Source organism: Eriocheir sinensis, chromosome 70 (genome assembly GCF_024679095.1).
Source record: "Eriocheir sinensis breed Jianghai 21 chromosome 70, ASM2467909v1, whole genome shotgun sequence".
NCBI lineage: Eukaryota > Metazoa > Arthropoda > Malacostraca > Decapoda > Varunidae > Eriocheir > Eriocheir sinensis.
Genome location: NC_066578.1, coordinates 3898400 through 3916535, shown reverse-complemented (window position 1 = coordinate 3916535; position 18136 = coordinate 3898400). Strand labels below are relative to the sequence as shown.

General features: G+C 43.8%; 1 protein-coding gene across 1 annotated transcript in view; it reads right to left on the bottom strand.

Moving 5' to 3' along the window:
- Positions 1–18136, bottom strand: part of LOC126988677 (serine/arginine repetitive matrix protein 2-like) — a 73231-nt gene that overhangs the window by 15703 nt on the left and 39392 nt on the right. The window contains exons 6-10 of the mRNA XM_050847032.1: positions 14624–14681; positions 10991–11099; positions 8695–8882; positions 7435–7791; positions 1501–1779 (exon numbers count right to left, since the gene is read on the bottom strand). Of these exons, the coding sequence (XP_050702989.1) occupies positions 1501–1779; positions 7435–7791; positions 8695–8882; positions 10991–11099; positions 14624–14681 (991 nt within the window). The remainder of the gene's footprint in view (positions 1–1500; positions 1780–7434; positions 7792–8694; positions 8883–10990; positions 11100–14623; positions 14682–18136) is intronic.

Below are 18136 nucleotides of genomic sequence, written 5' to 3'. Positions count from 1 at the left end.
TATGTGCGTGTATGTGTATATGTTTGTGTGTATAGGTATGTGTGTGTTTGTGTGTGATTCCGTATGTTATGTTTGTTGATATTTGTGCGATTGGTTGCTTCTTTGTTTGTGTTTATTTACGGTTGAGATAGACAGATAGAGAGATAGATAGACAGAGAAGAGAAGAGAAGAGAAGAGAGGAGGCCTTTCACCACCTCTCTCCCTCCCCCTCCATTCATTCATCTTCTGTAATCCTCTTCCTCCCTTCCGTCTCCTCTCTCTCTCTCTCTCTCTCTCTCTCTCTCTCTCTCTCTCTCTCTCTCTCTCTCTCTCTCTCTCTCTGTCTCTGTCTCTATCTCTATCTATCTATTCATCTATCTATCTATCTCTTCCTGGTCCAACCTTCATTGCAATATATCTCCGTATGCTCTATTTCAATCTTTGCTTTAATATCCACAAACATTTTTTTTTTTCATTCCCTTTAACCATCACGAACGTTTTTTTTATTTTAATTTTGTCACTAACTCATTTAAATTGTTTCTCGGTTTGTTTTCCTTCTATCAAATTCCACCGGTTTGATGCATCGTTTGTTATCTTGTATCATCGCTATTTGCTTTGTAACTGCACTTTTGATATTGCTAACCTGATGCCTCTGGACACGACCTTCTACTCAAGCTCATCCCCATACTGTCCAATGTTCCTATGTAAGAGTTAAAAGTCTATTCTTTCCCTCCTTTCACTGATAAATTCCTGTGCAGTCGTTTCTCGTCTACCTACACTCTGGTCCGTTTCCATAAGCCCTTTCCCAAGTTCATCCCCATACTGTCCAATATTCTCATGTAAGAGTTAAAAATCTTCATTCTTTCATTCCTTTTACTGATAAAGTCTGATAGAGCCTTTTCTCGTCTACCTATCCTCTGGTCCGTTTCCATAAGCCCTTTCCCAAGTTCATCCCCATACTGTCCAATATTCTTATGTAAGAGTTAAAAGTCTATTCTTTCACTCCTTTCACTGATAAATTCCTGTGCAGTCGTTTCTCGTCTACCTACCCTCTGGTCCGTTTCCATAAGCCCTTCCCCATATCCCCTGCCTCTCCCTTCTCACGTTTTTCCACCTTACACCCACTCCCCTGTTCAACCACCACCCATGACCTGTCCCCCATAGCCCCTTTCTTCTCTCCCCATATCCCCTTTTTCCCCTTTCCTTGTCTCAGTCTAATCATTCCCCTTCCCTTTCCTTCTCGTTCTTCCCCTCACCTATCCTCCATATTCTCTGGCCTGTTCTCATACTCTCTCCCCTGTTTCTTTTCCTCCCCTTCTCTCTTTCTCTCCTTCTCTCTTCCCTTGTCTCTCCGTCTAGCCCATTCCATTCTCCTACCTTTCCTCTCCCCTGTCCCCCTATTTCCTTTACCTGTTTCTCTGCCTTTCCTTCCCCCTGTTTCTTCCCCATCCCCTTCTTTTGCCTCTCCGTCTATTCTTCTCCTTCTCTGCCCCCATCCCCCCCGTGCCCCTCCCCACTCACCATCGTTGACGGGGATCACGTCGGGGTTGGCGTCGTCGGTCGCCGTAGCGCCGGGCGTCGGGGAAGCGTCGTCGTCGTCGGCCGCCGTCGCTCCCCGCAGCGGCGTGGTCGTGGAGGCCGACGCGCCCTTGTCGTACACCATCTTGACCTCCTGCTTGCGGTTGTCTCTGGGGCGCCTTGACCTGACCACGAGGGCGATGACCAGCGCCATGAGGAAGAGGGACGCCACCACGCCCAGCAGCACGGCGAGGATGGGCGTGAAGGCCAGGACGCCCACGCCTGCCACGGACACAGAGAGGGAATTAGTGGCTTCCTTAAACGCCCCAGAACACAATTAGCATTTCCATCACCTCCATTTGATAGTGACGTCCTTGCCTGCCTTGAGCCCTCACTACAAGCAGGCCAACACGCCCTCGCCTGCCACGGACACAGAGAGGAAATTAGTGGCTTCTTAAAACTCCCCAGAACACAATTATCATCTCCATCACCTCTCCTTGATAGTGACGTGCCTGACTGCCTTGAGCCCCCACCACAAGAAGGCCACGACGCCCTCGCCTACCACGGACACGAGGATATGGATGACAATGGCTTCTCTACCACCCTTCCCTTGAGAATAACCGTTTTTCCTGCCCTGTGCCACTCACTACAAGAACTAGAAGGATTCATGTTAAAAGTGAATTGCCTAAAAAACTACTCCACACAATTGTAACCCTTTCCATCTCCCTTCCCTTGAGAATAACCGCTTTTCCTGCCCTGTGCCACTCGCTACAAGAACTAGAAGGTTACCCCAGCGACGACAGAAGGATCATGTTAACAGTGGATTGCCTAAAAAACTACACCACACAATTGTAACCCTTTCTCTCTCCCTTCCCTTTAGAATAGTCGCTTTTCCTGCTCGCTACAAGAACTAGAAGGCTATCAGAGCGTCGACAACCTAAGAGGAATGGTCTGCAGAGACGGGCGAGGAAGCGGAACCCGAAATACATCTTGGTTACAGCAGCACAATAGACCCCATGACAGTTTACAAGGACAAAGCGTAACGTCCAGAGACCCACAGAGACAGAGAGGCACGGAGATAGATGTTGTCTCTGTCAGGGGAGCGAGACCCGAGGCTGCATTGGACACCTCTTGGTCCGCCCCTGACAAGACCTTCATCCTGGCCGTCTCTCTCCTTCCCTTCACTCCTTCCTTCCTCCATTGAGCACCGTGTTCCTGTTACGTCCGTGTGTGTGTGAATTGACAGGACACTCCATTCAGCCGGTGCTCCCTTATCAAACACTGACGAGGGTGCAGGAGGAGGAGGAGGAGGAGGACAAGAGGAATAGACAAGGACAAGGACGAGGAGGAGGAGGACAACGATAAGGAGGATGATAAAAGGAGAAGAAAGATAGGGAGGAAGAGAAGGAGTAGGAGGAGAGAGAGAGAGAGAGAGAGAGAGAGAGAGAGAGAGAGAGAGAGAGAGAGAGAGAGAGAGAGAGAGAGAGAGAGAGAGAGAGAGAGAGAGAGAGAGAGAGAGAGAGAGAGAGAGAGATGTGAAATACAGTTGTTACGTTATAAATCCACTTGTAGGCAAATCATAACTTAAGTGAGTGAACACGCGGGGACGAGGAGGAGGAGGAGGAGGAGGAGGAGGAGGAGGAGAAGAAGGGAGAGAGGAGAGAGAGAGAGAGAGAGAGAGAGAGAGAGAGAGAGAGAGAGAGAGAGAGAGAGAGAGAGAGAGAGAGAGAGAGAGAGAGAGAGAGAGAGAGAGAGAGAGAGAGAGAGAGAGAGAGAGAGAGAGAGAGAGAGAGAGAGAGAAGGGGTTAAGAGAGAGAAGAAGAATAGGAGGAGATAAAAGTGGAGGAAGAAGACGAAGAAGAGAGCAAGAAGGAGGTGAGAGGAAGAGAGATAGGAAGGGAAGGGAAGGGAAGGGAAAAGAAGAAAAGAGAAGAAAAGAGAAGAGAAGAGAAGGGAAGATAAGCTGTCTGTATCTATCTGTCTGTCTATCAATCTATCTATCTTTTCTTCATTTTCTGCAACTTGTCTCTCTTTTTTCTTCCCTTGTTTTCATTTTCTTCCTCTCCCTTCCATTGCAATTCTTCTTCTTTTTCCTCCTCCTCCTCTTCTCTCCTCTCCTTTCCTCTACTGTCCTTCCTTTTCTTCCCTCTTATCCCTTCTTCTCTTCTCGTCTCTTCTCTTCTCTCCTCCTCTCCTCTCCTCTCCTCTCCTTTCCTACTCCTCCTCTCCTCCTCGTCCTTCATCTCACAGTCAAATCTATCCTTCCAGCACCGTCTCCCAGCACCTCTAGTCACGTCTTGGAATATAGAAGCTGTGTGTGCGTGTCCCGCCTCCTGCATCCCTTAGGGTCACAAATGGTCGAAGGAAGGAGGGAGTTTCGTCATTAGTGTCACGGATATGTTCTGGTGGGTTGGCACTCTCTTGTTCCCCTTGGTTCTGTGGCCTTTCTTTTCCTTTATTTTTTTCCTGTTTTTTCCTTCTCTTTGTTTTCCATTTTTATTCGTTTTCTTTCCTCATTTGCTTTCCTTTCCCTCCCTTTTGTTTCCTCTCCTTTCCTTTTTTTCCCCTTTCCTTTCCTGACCTTTCCTTTGCTGTCCTTTCCGCTCCTTTCCTTTCCTTTCTTTTCCTTTCTTTTCCCTTGCTCTCCTTTCCTTTCCTTTCCTTTCCTTTCCTTTCCTTTCCTTTCCTTTCCTTCCCTTTCCTTTCCTTCCCTTCCTTTCCCTTCCCTTCCTTTCCCTTCCCTTTCCTCTCCTTTCCTTTCCTTTCCTTTCCTTCCCTTCCCTTCCCTTCTTTTTCCTTTCCTTTCCATTCCCTTTCCTTCCTTTCCCTTCCCTTCCCTTACCTTCCCTTTCCTTTCCTTTCCATTTCTTTCTCTTCTCTTCCCTTCCTGTCGCTAACTCCTTCCGCTCCTCCTCTTCACTCCTTCCTCCCTTCTTCGTCTTCCTCCTCCACTTCTTGTCTCTTCCTCCTTCCGCTCTTCCTCCTCCTCTCTTCCTCGCCTTCTTCCTGCTCCACTTTCCGTCCCTTCCTCCTTCCGCTTGTCTTAACTCCTTCCCCTTCTCCTTCCTCTCCTCTGGTTCTTCGTCTTCCTCCTCCTCTTCCGTTTCTCTTGTCTCCTCCTCCTCCTCCTCCTCTTCCTCCTTCTTCTTCTCCTTCTTCTTAGTTTGTGTTTGCCATTTTTGTTTACTCTCGTTTTTTTTTTTAGTTTGTGCTTTGTTTTAATCTTCCACTTCCTCTCCCTTCTCCATTATCTTCCCTTTTTCCTCCCTCCTCTTACTTTGAAAATATGGAGACGGTGTGTGATTTTCATGTCTACTTATTTCTGTTTTATAATGTTCTTCATCTTCCCTTTCACTTTTTCCTTTTAATTCTCTCCCACCTCTACCTAATGGCTTCTCCTCCGCCTCCTCCTCCTTGTAAGTATATAATGAGTGTGTTTTTTCCATAATTGTTTCATATGTTTTTTTTTTGCTATACTGTGTGCTATTTTTCCCCTCCTTTTTTTCCTATTTTTTTCCTTCTCTTTCATCTCCATTACCACATCTTTCTCCTCCTCCTCCTCCTCCTCCTCCTCTTCCTCCTCCTCTGCAAGTATGTATTTAATGTGTGTGTGATTTATATTTGTATTTTCTCTGTTGTTTTGTCTAAGTATGTGGTATTTTTTCTTCCTCCTCCATTTCCTTTTCCTTCTTTCCCACCTCCTCCTTCTCCTCCTCCTTCTCTCTCTAGCTCCGCCTCTTCTGCGAGTATATATTCAGTGCGTGCTTTCTGTTGTTTTGCTGTGGTGAGTGTAATGGTCTCTGTGTGCTGATGTCCGTGGCTTTATCTTTTGTGTGTGTGTGTGTGTGTGTGTGTGTGTGTGTGTGTGTGTGTGTGTGTGTGGTTGGTTTAGTTCGTCCATATGTTTTTATACCTTTCCTTTTTACCTTTTGCCTTTCGGATTTTAAAAAAAGTATATACACGTTTGCTCCCTCTTTGTGGATATAGCGAGTAGCGTTCTTATTTCCCAGACCCGTATTTGCAATGTTTTTATTTCTTTATTTTAATTTTTAGCGACGTCATTTATTTGTTTTGGAATATCTCTCGTTGCGTCCGCCTTCCGTCCACGTCGATTGATTACATGTGAAGGACGTTTTTAGTGAAGGGAAAGGTTTGGCAGGCGGGGAATTTTGTTTACTCGTATTTCCATCTTTTTCGCGTCTGCAGTATCCGTGTTGACAGGTAGAGCACGAAAAGGGAGGGAGAGGGAGAGGGAGTAAGAGAGAGAGAGAGGAGAGGAGAGGAGAAAGGGAGAAAGAAAGAAATAGATAAGAGAAGTGAGGGAAATGAAAGGAAGGAAAGGGAAGGAAAGGAAAGGGAAGGGAATGAAAGGAAAGGGGAGGAGAGGAAAGGAAAGCAAAGGAAAGAAAGAGAAGGAAAAGGAAAGGAAAAGGAAAAGAAAAAATGAAGGAAAAGAAAGGGCAGAATAAGGAAAAAAGAAGAGAGAAAGAAAGAAAGAAAGAAAGAAAGAAAGAAAGAAAGAAAGAGATAAGGAGAGAAGCGAGGAAAATGGAAGGAAAGGAAGGGAAAGGGAAGGAAGGGAAAGGAAAGGAAAGGAAAGGAAAGGAAACGAAGAGAAAGGAAAGGAAACGAAGAGAAAGGAAAGGAGAGGAAAGGGAAGGAAAGGAATGGAAAGGAAAGAAAAGGGAAGGGAAGGGAAGGAAAGGAAAGGAAAGGAAAAGAAAGGAAAGGAAAGGAAAGGAAAGGGAAGGAAAGGAAAGGAAAGGAAAGGAAAGGAAAGGAAAGGAAAGGAATGAAAATGAAAGAAGAGGGAAGAAAGAGAAGGAAAAGGAAAGGAAAATAAAAAATAAAAGAGAAGAAAAAGGAAAAGAGAAGGAAGGGAGCGGAAGGGATGGGAAACTAGAAGAGAGGAGATTAGAGAGAGATTAGAGGAGAGGACAGGGTAGGACTGGAAGGGACAAGATAGAGTGAAACAAAATCATTAAAAAAACAAAACAAAAAACAATTCACGTTCCACATCGAGTTAGCACGAAACCCACGCTAAACCTTGACTATATATAATTACTTTGGTGCAGACTCCTTACGTGCTTATGTTCTTATGTTCTTATGTTCTTCCTTGAATCCGCCTGACCTCACACAAAGGCACCCCGCTCTGAGGCACCGCACACAGCAAAGGGCAGGGCTTCATCATGCGTTTCTCGTGGCTTCCTCATCGATGGCTCTATTGTGTTGTGCTTCCTGGTTGGCTTGAGGCTCGGGAATGACGCATCGCTTAAGCCAACTTACATGAAGGCTCCTAAACCACTACTACTACTACTACTACTACTACTACTACTACTTTTACTACTACTACTACCACTACTACTACTACTACTACTACTACTACTACTACTACTGATAATAATAATAACTTGAACTAGTATATCTCCATCGTGTGAGTGGTTTAGTCTGTGGAGTATTACGCTCTAAATGCAGGTGTCTCCTCACGAACGCGAAGCACAGGTGTTGCAGGTGAAGCTAATTGATGGAAAGGGTTGGATCTGGCGCCTCGCTGAACACAATCCACATAAAACATTAATTCCTGAACATGTACAAGCTGCCGGAAGTTGGAACTGTCTAAACTATTATCCTGTAAAGTTTTGTATATTAACTCCTCGACTGCGGATCATCTACCTGAAGACCTCTCCAAGCTACAGGAATGGAACAAAAAGTGGCTGCTACAGTTCAATGAAGAAAAATGTAAAGCACACCAGTACCACATAGGAACACTCCACTGTCCACCACAGAGGCAGAGAAAGACCTGGGACTATATGTGACCAGGCTACCAGTGAAGGCCAAATCCATGCCAACCGCAGCGGACGGGTTAAAGGAGGCAACTCAAGGGAAAAACAAGAAAACAAAACAAATAAGAAAAAGATGAACAGTACTCAACCTCACCTTGGCTTGTTCGCTTCTCGGCCACATCCTTGAGCGTGAAGATAGCCAAATGCATCGGTTCACTCTCACCCTTCTTGTTCACGCCCATGATCGTCAATACATACTTCGTCCCCGGTTCCAGCCCCGTCAGGAAGAACTCAGGCTTGGGCGCGGTGGAGGTGTTAGCCAGGACTCTCGGGGCGGCCTCCTTCCTCCCGTCGTCCTCCCTGGTACCGGGTTTTGAGGCTGAGGCGGCGGGAGTGACGGAGAGGGTGAAGGTTTGCGCAAGCCCGCCGTCCCAGCCTGCCTGACACCGCACTGAGGCGCTGGTTGAGCTCACATTCTCCACTGTGCAGTTGTTGACGGGCTCCGGCGTGGCTGTGGTGGTGGGGGATAGTGTGGTAAGGTGGAGTGATGTGGTGGTGTGGTGTGGTGGAGTGATATGATGGGTGGGAGTGGTGTAGTGGTGGGTGCGAGAGAGAGAGAGAGAGAGAGAGAGAGAGAGAGAGAGAGAGAGAGAGAGAGAGAGAGAGAGAGAGAGAGAGAGAGAGAGAGAGAGAGAGAGAGAGAGAGAGAGAGAGAGAGAGAGAGAGAGAGAGAGAGAGAGAGAGAGAGAGAGAGAGAGAGAGAGAGAGAGAGAGAGAGAGAGAGATTTGTGGTATGGTGGTGGTTGGGAGAGAGAGAAAGAACGAATGAGGGATGAAATACTTTACTTCCTAACATTTTTCCTTGTCATTTTTACCTAGTTTCCCCTCCGATACCAAATTCCCTTCACTAAATAACCACTTCCTCTATGGCCCATATTCTCAGACGCATGTTGTGGGTGCCAATACCACAGACACATTCAAGAGTAGGTTGGATAAGTTCATGGATAGTGAGGTTAGGTGGGGTTAGGATTACAGGAGCTGCCTTGTATAGACGAACCGGCCTCTTGCAGACTCCTTACGTTCTATGTTCTTACCTGAGTTCCCAAAGCCCGGAAAGGAGATTGATCGGGTTGTAGTGAGTCAGTGAACTTAACGTCATTAAAAAAAGCTAAAAACAAAATTAGCAAAGTCTCCCCAAGCAAAAATAGATGCATTGCCTTAAAGGAGAGACAGAGAGGGTCACATCTGTGCTAAAAGTCATATATAAGACTCCACAAATTACCCACTGATTAAACTTCCATATAAAACATTTTGAAGCTGTTTACCTAACCCATCACTGCGAACTCCCACCTGAGAAACATCATAAACGAGAAAAAAAATATAAAAACCGATACACCCACTCTCATACACTCACCAGCGTGTATGATATGGTAGATACAAGGCTGCTGCTGTCGCCCCACCTCGTTGTTAGCCCAGCACAGCAAGGACCCGTAGTCGAGGTGAGTCCGCGGGGTGTACGAGGCTTGGCTCTTGCCGTTCCCCACCACCCAGAACTTGGTCGAGGGAATGTCCACTACCTCCGATGAGCTGTTGAACGCCCACCTGAACCACAGAGAAGACGGGAGAAGGTGATAAATGGGGATAAATATAGAGAAAAAGAGTTGTATTTGTCTAGTATATAAGTAACGTACTGAATTGTTAAGTAAGTTGATATAGAGAAAAAGAGTTGTAGGATTTGTCTAGAATATAAGTAACGTCCTGAATGGTTAAGTAAGTTGATATAGAGAAAAAGAGTTGTAGTATTAGTCTAGTACTTAAGTAACGTCCTGAATGGTTAAGTAAGTTGATATGGATTACACGCTATGTTGCTGTTCTTGTTATTTGAAAGAGTATTAAAAGTGCAGCGGGTATTGACCAAATTATAAGTAGCTGTAGAAGTAGTTGTAGTAGTAGGAGTAACTGTAGTGATAAGAGTTGTAGTAGTGATAGTAGTATTATAAGTAGAGTTAGTCCTTGTGCTTATAGAAATGTAACAGAAATAGTGGAAATGTTAAAAGTGTATTATTATTATTATTATTATTATTATTATTATTATTATTATTATTATTATTATTATTATTATTATTATTATTATTATTATTATTATTATTATTATTATTATTATTATTATTATTATTATTATTATTACTATTATTATTATTACTATTATAACCACTGCGTTCGCCACCATTATTCTCCCGTGCCTGCGAAATCCCTCCCGGCGGTGCTTGCAGGGCGGCATAATGCGTAATTACGAGGCCGCGTGCAGACAATGGCGCGGCGAGAAAAACGTCCTGCCGCGGCCCTGGATTAATTAAAGTTTCTTCCACTGAGAGAGAGAGAGAGAGAGAGAGAGAGAGAGAGAGAGAGAGAGGGAGAGGGAGAGGGAGAGGGAGAGAGAGAGAGAGAGAGAGAGAGAGAGAGAGAGAGAGAGAGAGAGAGAGAGAGAGAGAGAGAGAGAGAGAGAGAGAGAGAGAGAGAGAGAGAGAGAAAAGAGAGAGAGATGATATGACATCCCTCCTGATAGTGACATTGCCCAAAGCAGCCTGATAGTGACATTGACATAGTGACATTGCCCAAAGCAGCCTGATAGTGACAGTGCCCAAAGCAGCCTGATAGTGACATTGTGATAGTCAGCCTGATAGTGACATTGCCCAGCCTGATAGTGACAGTGCCCAAAGCAGCCTGATAGTGACATTGCCCAAAACAGCCTGATAGTGACATTGCCCAAAACAGCCTGATAGTGACATTGCCCAAAGCAGCCTGATAGTGACATTGCCCAAAGCAGCCTGATAGTGACATTGCCCAAAGCAGCCTGATAGTGACATTGCCCAAAACAGCCTGATAGTGACATTGCCCAAAGCAGCCTGATAGTGACATTGCCCAAAACAGCCTGATAGTGACATTGCCCAAAGCAGCCTGATAGTGACAGTGCCCAAAACAGCCTGATAGTGACATTGCCCAAAGCAGCCTGATAGTGACATTGCCCAAAGCAGCCTGATAGTGACGGTGCCCAAAACAGCCTGATAGTGACATTGCCCAAAGCAGCCTGATAGTGACATTGCCCAAAGCAGCCTGATAGTGACATTGCCCAAAGCAGCCTGATAGTGACATTGCCCAAAGCAGCCTGATAGTGACATTGCCCAAAGCAGCCTGATAGTGACGGTACGATGCTGATTTTGAGAGACACTATTTTGAGAAGCTTTAAAATAGATGCCAGACAAGATGACGTTTGAGAATGAGGAAAAAAAAATATGATCTTTAAAATACGAGGAAATTTCGTACTAAAACTAGAATGAAGAAAAGGTTACAGCAAAAGAGACAGATAGATAGATAGATAGATAGATAGATAGATCGTAGAAAGATACATGATACAAGGAACATCGTCTTTAGCTAACTACACATATTTCCAACAAAATTAGCGTTTCAAAATGTATTAGTATTTCCATATTAAAGACACAGAAATAAAAGAAGAGAAGATTAAGCCAGACACGTATTTTTACACACACACACACACACACACACACACACACACACACACACACACACAAAACACCCTCACCACATCCACAATTTCCCTCTTTCCCCTCTCCCCCAACTCCTTACCCTTCTCCTACCTCGAAGCCCCTAACCCCCCCATACACACTCTCCCCACACCCACACCCACACACCTGAAGGACGCGGGCTCGGGGTGGGCCTCAACGCTGCAGGTGATGTTCAACTCCTCATGTTTCCCAACGCCGTACACAGCTTTCTGGCCCGGCCGGCACGTGGGGGCGACTGTAGGGGAGAGAGAAAGAGAGGGAGATGCACATTAGAGGTATAGCGAATAGGAATAGAAGAGCGAGTAGAAACGAATAAGGGTTACAGAGAAAGAGAAGCACGCCAAGGATAGAAGATAGGAAAACATAAGGACATACTACCACCAGGGGCATACAACTACCTCCCATGGACAGACTCAGAACTCTTACGAAAGCCTTGTCGAGTTGGTCTTCTTGAGCGAGGAAATGTAGAAGAGAGAATGGCGTAGGAGGCAAGGAAGGGAGGAGAAGAGAGAAGAGAGAATGGCATCGGAAACAAGAAGGAGAAAAGAGAGAAAGATGGAAGTCAAGAGTTAGTAGATGGACGAACGCGAGGAAAAAAAAAAAAAAAAACATTGGCGGTGAAAAGGGAAACGAAGAGAAATGCGAGTATATAAGAGTAACCGGAGGAGAAACAGACATAGTAAGTAAAAGGGAGAAGAAGAGAAGCATATAGGAATTTGATGTTAGAAAGCTTGTAAGAGAGAGAGAGGAGGAGGAGGAAGAGGAAAAAACGGTAGACGGAAAAATCCAAATCAGAAACAGAATATAGCAGAGAAAACGGGTTAGAGATTGACATAGAGAGTAAGAAAAAGGAGGAGAGATGCAAGTTAGAGGAAGTGGAAGGAGAGGTAGAGGCGGAGAGGCAGACATAGGAGACGAGAAGGGGAGAGAAAGAGAGATACACGTCAGAGGTAGAAGATAGGAGAAAGCGTAGGCGAGAGAGAGAGAGAGGGAGAGAGAGATACATGGGAGGCAAAGAAGGGAAGAGAGGAGAGAAATACAAGACAGGTCGAAGATAGAAGTGGGGAAGAGAAAGACAGGAGAAAGACAGGTGTGTTTGAGAGGGAAAGAAGGAATGAAAACAAAAGGAAATAAAGAAAAGAAAAGAAAAACATTAAAAAGTAAACCAATTCGTGAAGAGTAAAGCATAAGTAAAGAAAACGAAGAAACGAGAGGCAATTGAAGGAAAGAAAAATAAAAAAGAGAATTGGCTGTTTGCTCAGAAGGGCGAGGTGTGGAGAAGGGACAGAAGAACGAGAGGGAAAGGGTGTGAAGAAAGACGAAGACGAAAGGAGGAGGAAGAGAGAGAGAGAGAATGGCGTGAGAAAAGCAGCTGGCGAAGGGGAGAAGAAACGAAGGGGAAGAGGAAGGACAACCCGGTAAAGGAGGGGAACAAGTTACGAAAGGAAGGAAGAAGAGGAGGAGAAAAGAGTGGAGAGAGAGAAAGGAACATGTAAGCGTCTGGATAAATGATAAGAAGGAGGACGGAGAAACGAAGGAAGGAAGGAAGGAACAGTATACGAGATGAAGGGTACAGGAAGAGAGAGAAAGAGAAAGAAGGGGAGAGAAAGAGAATGAACGAGAGTAAAATATAAATGCCAGGAAAGGCTTTAGCAACTATGTGATGCAGAAGGGGAAATAAAAAGTCAGAACGTTTTTAAATTTATAGGAGTTTGTGAGGAATAGAAAATGTAGGAAGTAGAACGGAGATAACGAGTGATTCTGTGAGTATTAAAAAACATAAGGGTGGTAGATATTGCAAAGCGTCAAAAAAGATAAGATAAAAAGATATAGATAGAAAGATAGCGAAAGTGGATAAAAGAAAACATATAAATAGGGTTACAGCAGATAGATAGATAGATAGATAGTTGATACAAGGGACCTCAGTACTAAAAATGAGGATGAAAAAAGGTTACAGAAAAGAGATTATACGTTCCCTTATGAAATAGAGGTTCGTGAGTTAGTATTTCAAGGTACAAGAGAATATATTAATTTGTGATATGAACTCGCCTTTGCGTTTGAGCGTTCGGGATAAAATATTTCTTCCGATGTGTTTGGGGGTTGAGTTGAAGGTATTATTATTATTATTATTATTATTATTATTATTATTATTATTATTATTATTATTATTATTATTATTATTATTATTATTATTATTATTATTATTGTTGTTGTTGTTGTTGTTGTTATAATTATTAGCGGTATTGTATTATGATTTAGGGAATATAGAAGAGAGAGAGAGAGAGAGAGAGAGAGAGAGAGAGAGAGAGAGAGAGAGAGAGAGAGAGAGAGAGAGAGAGAGAGAGAGAGAGAGAGAGAGAGAGAGAGAGAGAGAGACAAAAAAAAAGAATGAAAAAAGGAGAAAGAAAGAAATAAGGGAAGGAAAAAAGAAAGAAAAAAGAAAAAGAAAGAAAGATAGAGATAGAGAAATTAAAACAAGATTCACTTTCTGATATTAAAAGGAAAAAAACATACAAAGAAACACACACACACACACCCACACACACACACACACACACACACACACACTTGGCAGAAAAACAAACACACCAAAATTATTACTCAGTTTAAACAACAAACATACATAAAAAAACATACATCACGCGCATCTTCCTCCTCCTCCTCCTCCTCCTCCTCCTCCTCTTCCTCCTCCTCCTCTTTTTCTTCTAGCTCGTCATCCTTAAATTTTACGTCCCTGATGTTTTTTTGTTTTTTTGCTCAGGCGACGGGAAAGCTTTTGTGTCAAGGATATTCTCTCTCTCTCTCTCTCTCTCTCTCTCTCTCTCCTTTTTTTCTTCTTTTTCTTCTATTCTTTTTCTTCTCTTTTCATCTCTCTCGATCTCTATCTATCTGTCTACCTATCTATCTATCTCAATTATCTCCTCATCGTATGGTTGTTATCTCCACAAATCCCCTTTTTCAAACCTTCTTTTATACAATGTTGAGTGAGTAACTTATTTCGCCCACACACAATATAAACATTTTTTCCCCCTTCGTTTTAGTTTAATTGCTCAGCCTTCCGCCGTAAAATGAAATTCCTTCCATGCCTGTCTCTTTGCCGTAACTCCATCACCACCACAACCACCATCATCACCACAACCATCATGACCCCTACCACCAACGTTGCCAGGTACCAGCTTATATTTACCTGTGACCTTATTTTTATTCTTTGTTTTTTTTTCATTCATTTTTGTTATTTTGTTTTTCCCAGTTCTCATTATATATATATTTTTATGTAGCGATGTTTTTTTTCTCCTTCCGTCTTTGGCAAAATATTTGGGAGTATGTTTTGTTTTATAAGTCTGGGTCTTCCTTTAATTCTCCCTCTTACTAGTTAATATGACCTCACTTTTCACTGTCTTTCTATGTCTCCCTTTTCATCCTCATCCGTATTAACTTGACCGTGATTTCTCTAACTCTTTTTCATCTCTCTCTCTCCCTCTCTTCCTACCAGCCCCTCCACACACTCGTAATTTGACCTCACTTTTAATCTTTCTTTCTATCTATCTCTTCCTATTCTTCTTCCTCATCCCTGTTATCCTGACCGTGACTTCATTATCTCTTTCTCATCTCTCTCTTTCTCCTTCTCTTCCTACCAGCCCGTCCACACACTCGTAATTTGACCTCACTTTGACTATTTGACTAGCCCCGCCATACACACGCCATTTGACCTCACTTAAACTCTTTCTTTCCCTTCTTTTCCCTCCTCCCGATACTCACACTTGACGCTGAGCTGCACGGCGTTGGAGCTGCCCACGCCGTGCAAGTTGCGGTTTAAGAAAGACATGAGAAACGGTGACATAAGGGATTGCGTGGTTTAAGAAAGACAAGAGAAGTGATTGATTGCGTGGTTAGAAAAGACATGACAAACGAAGGGACATAAGAAGGGATTGCATGGTTTAAAAAAGACATGAGAAACGAAGGGACATAAGAAGGGATTGCATGGTTTAAAAAAGACATGAGAAACGAAGGGACATTAGAAGGGATTGATTACGTGGTTTAAGAAAGACATAACAATCGAAGGGACATTAGAAGGGATTGTGTGGTTTAAGAAAGACACAGGAAACGAAAGTGACATAAGGGATTGCGTGGTTTAAGAAAGACATAAGAAACGAAGGAAGGTTAACTATTACGAACGACAGGATATTGGTAACTACGTGACTTAGGACAGACAATGAGAAATAAGGTTAATTTTAAGAGGCAATAAGACATACTGGTTTAGGAGTGTTGAGAGAGGAAGGAAGGTTAAAGTATTATACGTGACAAGGATAATACGTGACTGCATGGTTTAGGAGACAGAAATGAAGGGAGATAATCTTTTAATAGCGAGAGGACATGGCTTAGGAAAAAAAATATATATAAACGAAGAAAGATTAACTATGAAAGCAACGGGATATGATAAAAAACATTGTGTACGAAAGCTGATGAACGACATGGTTTTAGAAAGAAGAGAAGGGGGGGAGAGAGGATGGGAGGTCAACTTTTAAAGGCGACGAGACAGAACAGTTCAGGAATGACAAGAGAAAAAAGGAATTGATATAGGCTTCCACGGCTTAGGAAAGGATTCAGAACGAAGGAAGGTGACGTTTTAATAGCGATAGGACATGATACTGGACAGGAGTAATAAGATAAGGAAAGAAAGGTTAACTATTTAAAACGAAAAGATATGATAAATGACTCCATGGTTTATAAATGGAAAGGAAGAGGAAGAAAGGGTAACTCTTAAAACCCACAGAACATGATAAATGATGCGTGGTTTATAAGGAGGAAGGGAGGTAACTCTTTAAATGCCTGCGTGGTTTATAAGGAGGAAGGGAGGTAACTCTTTAAATGCCTGCGTGGTTTAGTGGTTTAGGGGAGTCAAGAGGGAGGAAGGTTAACTTTTCAAGACGACAGGGCATCAGAAGGGACGACATTGATTAAGGAAAGGAGGACAAAACAAATTCAAGTCATTGGTTGATTATTTCCAGTTCCAGGCAAGGTGAGCACTTTGAGGTGAAGGGTAGGGTGGGAGGAGGAAGGGTTTGCCAAATGTGTGGAAGGAAGGAAGAAAACGAGAGCCAGAGAGAGAGAGAGAGAGAGAGAGAGAGAGAGAGAGAGAGAGAGAGAGAGAGAGAGAGAGAGAGAGAGAGAGAGAGAGAGAGAGAGAGAGAGAGAGAGAGAGAGAACGTAGCTGAAGAACACGAACGGATTGGAAAACTTACACACAGGACCCAAACCCGTCAAAGAGAGACCCTAGAATTGACCCAAGTAACCGAAAAGGAGGGAGAAGGAAGAGAGAGGTGAGGAGGGAGGGAAAGAGAGAAGGATGAACGAGGGAAGGAGAGGTGAGGAAAAGAAAGAAGATAGAAGTGAGGAAAGAGGGAAAGAAAGAAGAGAGAGGTGAGGAAAGAGGGAAAGAGAGAAGGATGGACGAGCGAAAGAGAGGTGAGGAAGGAGGGAAAGAAAGAACGATGGACGAAGGGGAGGAGAGGTGAGGAAAAGAGGAAAAAAAAAACATGCCTCCGTATAACCCTCGGGCCGGTAATTTGTGTGATGAAGGACGCGTGGAAAAATTACCCCCGGGACTTTAGGCTGATTAAAGGAGGAATTAACTTGAAACAGGCGAGCAGGCAGCGGGAATCACAGCCTTTGGGACCAGGGCGACGCGCGGCGGAAAACCAGGAACTGACGAAAATAGGACCACTAAAAAAAACGGGGAAAAAAACAAAAAACAGAGCAGGAAAAGGAAGTTAAAGAGACAAGAAGAGGAGAGTTGGACAATACGGAAAGGCTGATGAAGACGAAGGAAAACTAAGAATTGAAGGAAATAGGACCACTAAAAAAAACGGGGAAAAACACACACACACGAACGGAGAACTTGCCAAAAACAGACCAAAAAAAGGAAGATAAGAGACAAGAAGCGGAAAGTTGGACAATACGGAAAGGATGATGAAGACGACGGAAAACCAAAAATTGACGGATATAGGAACGTGAAAAAAAAAAAAACGAACGGAGAGCTTGCCAAAAATAGACCAAAAAAAGGAAGATGAGAGACAAGAAGCGGAAAGTTGCATAATACCGAAAGGCTGATGAAGACGAAGGAAAACCAAGAATTAACGAAAATAGGGACCTGAAAAAAAACAGACCTCCCCCAAAATAACACGAATGGAGACTTTGCCAAAAAATAGAGCAGAAAAACGAAAATAAGAGACAAGAAGCGGAAAGGCGCACAATACGGAAAGGCTGATGAAGACGACGGGAAAGCTGACGAAGAACGGCCAAAAACTGAGAGAGAGAGAGAGAGAGAGAGAGAGAGAGAGAGAGAGAAAGAGAGAGAGAGAGAGAGAAAAAAGCGATGGGAAGAGAAAAAGCAAACGGAGAGCTCGGATCGCCAGAGAGAGAGAGAGAGAGAGAGAGAGAGAAACAGAGAGAGAGAGAGAGAGAGAGAGAGAGAGAGAGAGAGAGAGAGAGAGAGAGAGAGAGAGAGAGAGAGAGAGAGAGAGAGAGAGAGAGAGAGAGAGAGAGAGAGAGAGAGAGAGAGAGAGAGAGAGAGAGAGAGAGAGAGAGAGAGAGAGAACCAGCCAAAGATAGACACCAAAAGAGACCCAACCCGCCAAAGAGAGACCCCAGAACAAACCCAACCCGCCAAAGGGAGACCCCAAAAACAGACCCAACCCGCCAAAGAGAGACCCCAAAACAGACCCAACCCGCCAAAGAGTGACCCCAAAAGAGACCCAAGTTACCAAAAAAGAGAGAAGGAAAAAGTGAATGACGGAAAGAGACAGAGAAGAAAAATTTGCACAAACCTAAAACATCTTATTATGACCAAGGGAACGAACGTGGTAAAATTAAGGCAGACTGTCCAAAAAATGAAATAAGATAAGAATGCATGGCGCCGGGACCACAACGGAAAGACTCTCACACAACCCAGACCAACTTAGCATGATTAAACGGTTTTCGTGTTTGGGAAGTGAGGGACGGCGAGGAAAAAAGAGAGAGAGAGAGAGAGAGAGAGAGAGAGAGAGAGAGAGAGAGAGAGAGAGAGAGAGAGAGAGAGAGAGAGAGAGAGAGAGAGAGAGAGAGAGAGAGAGAGAGAGAGAGACGAGATAATTCTTAATCACAAAGTCAGAGCGTCTGGTTTGATTAATGCTGATGAGAAAAAAGGCGCGGCCGGATTATACAAAAAAAAAAAATGTTCATAAGTTAAATAAAGATTAAATATTTCACGAATCAACAGAGTAAAACTTAATA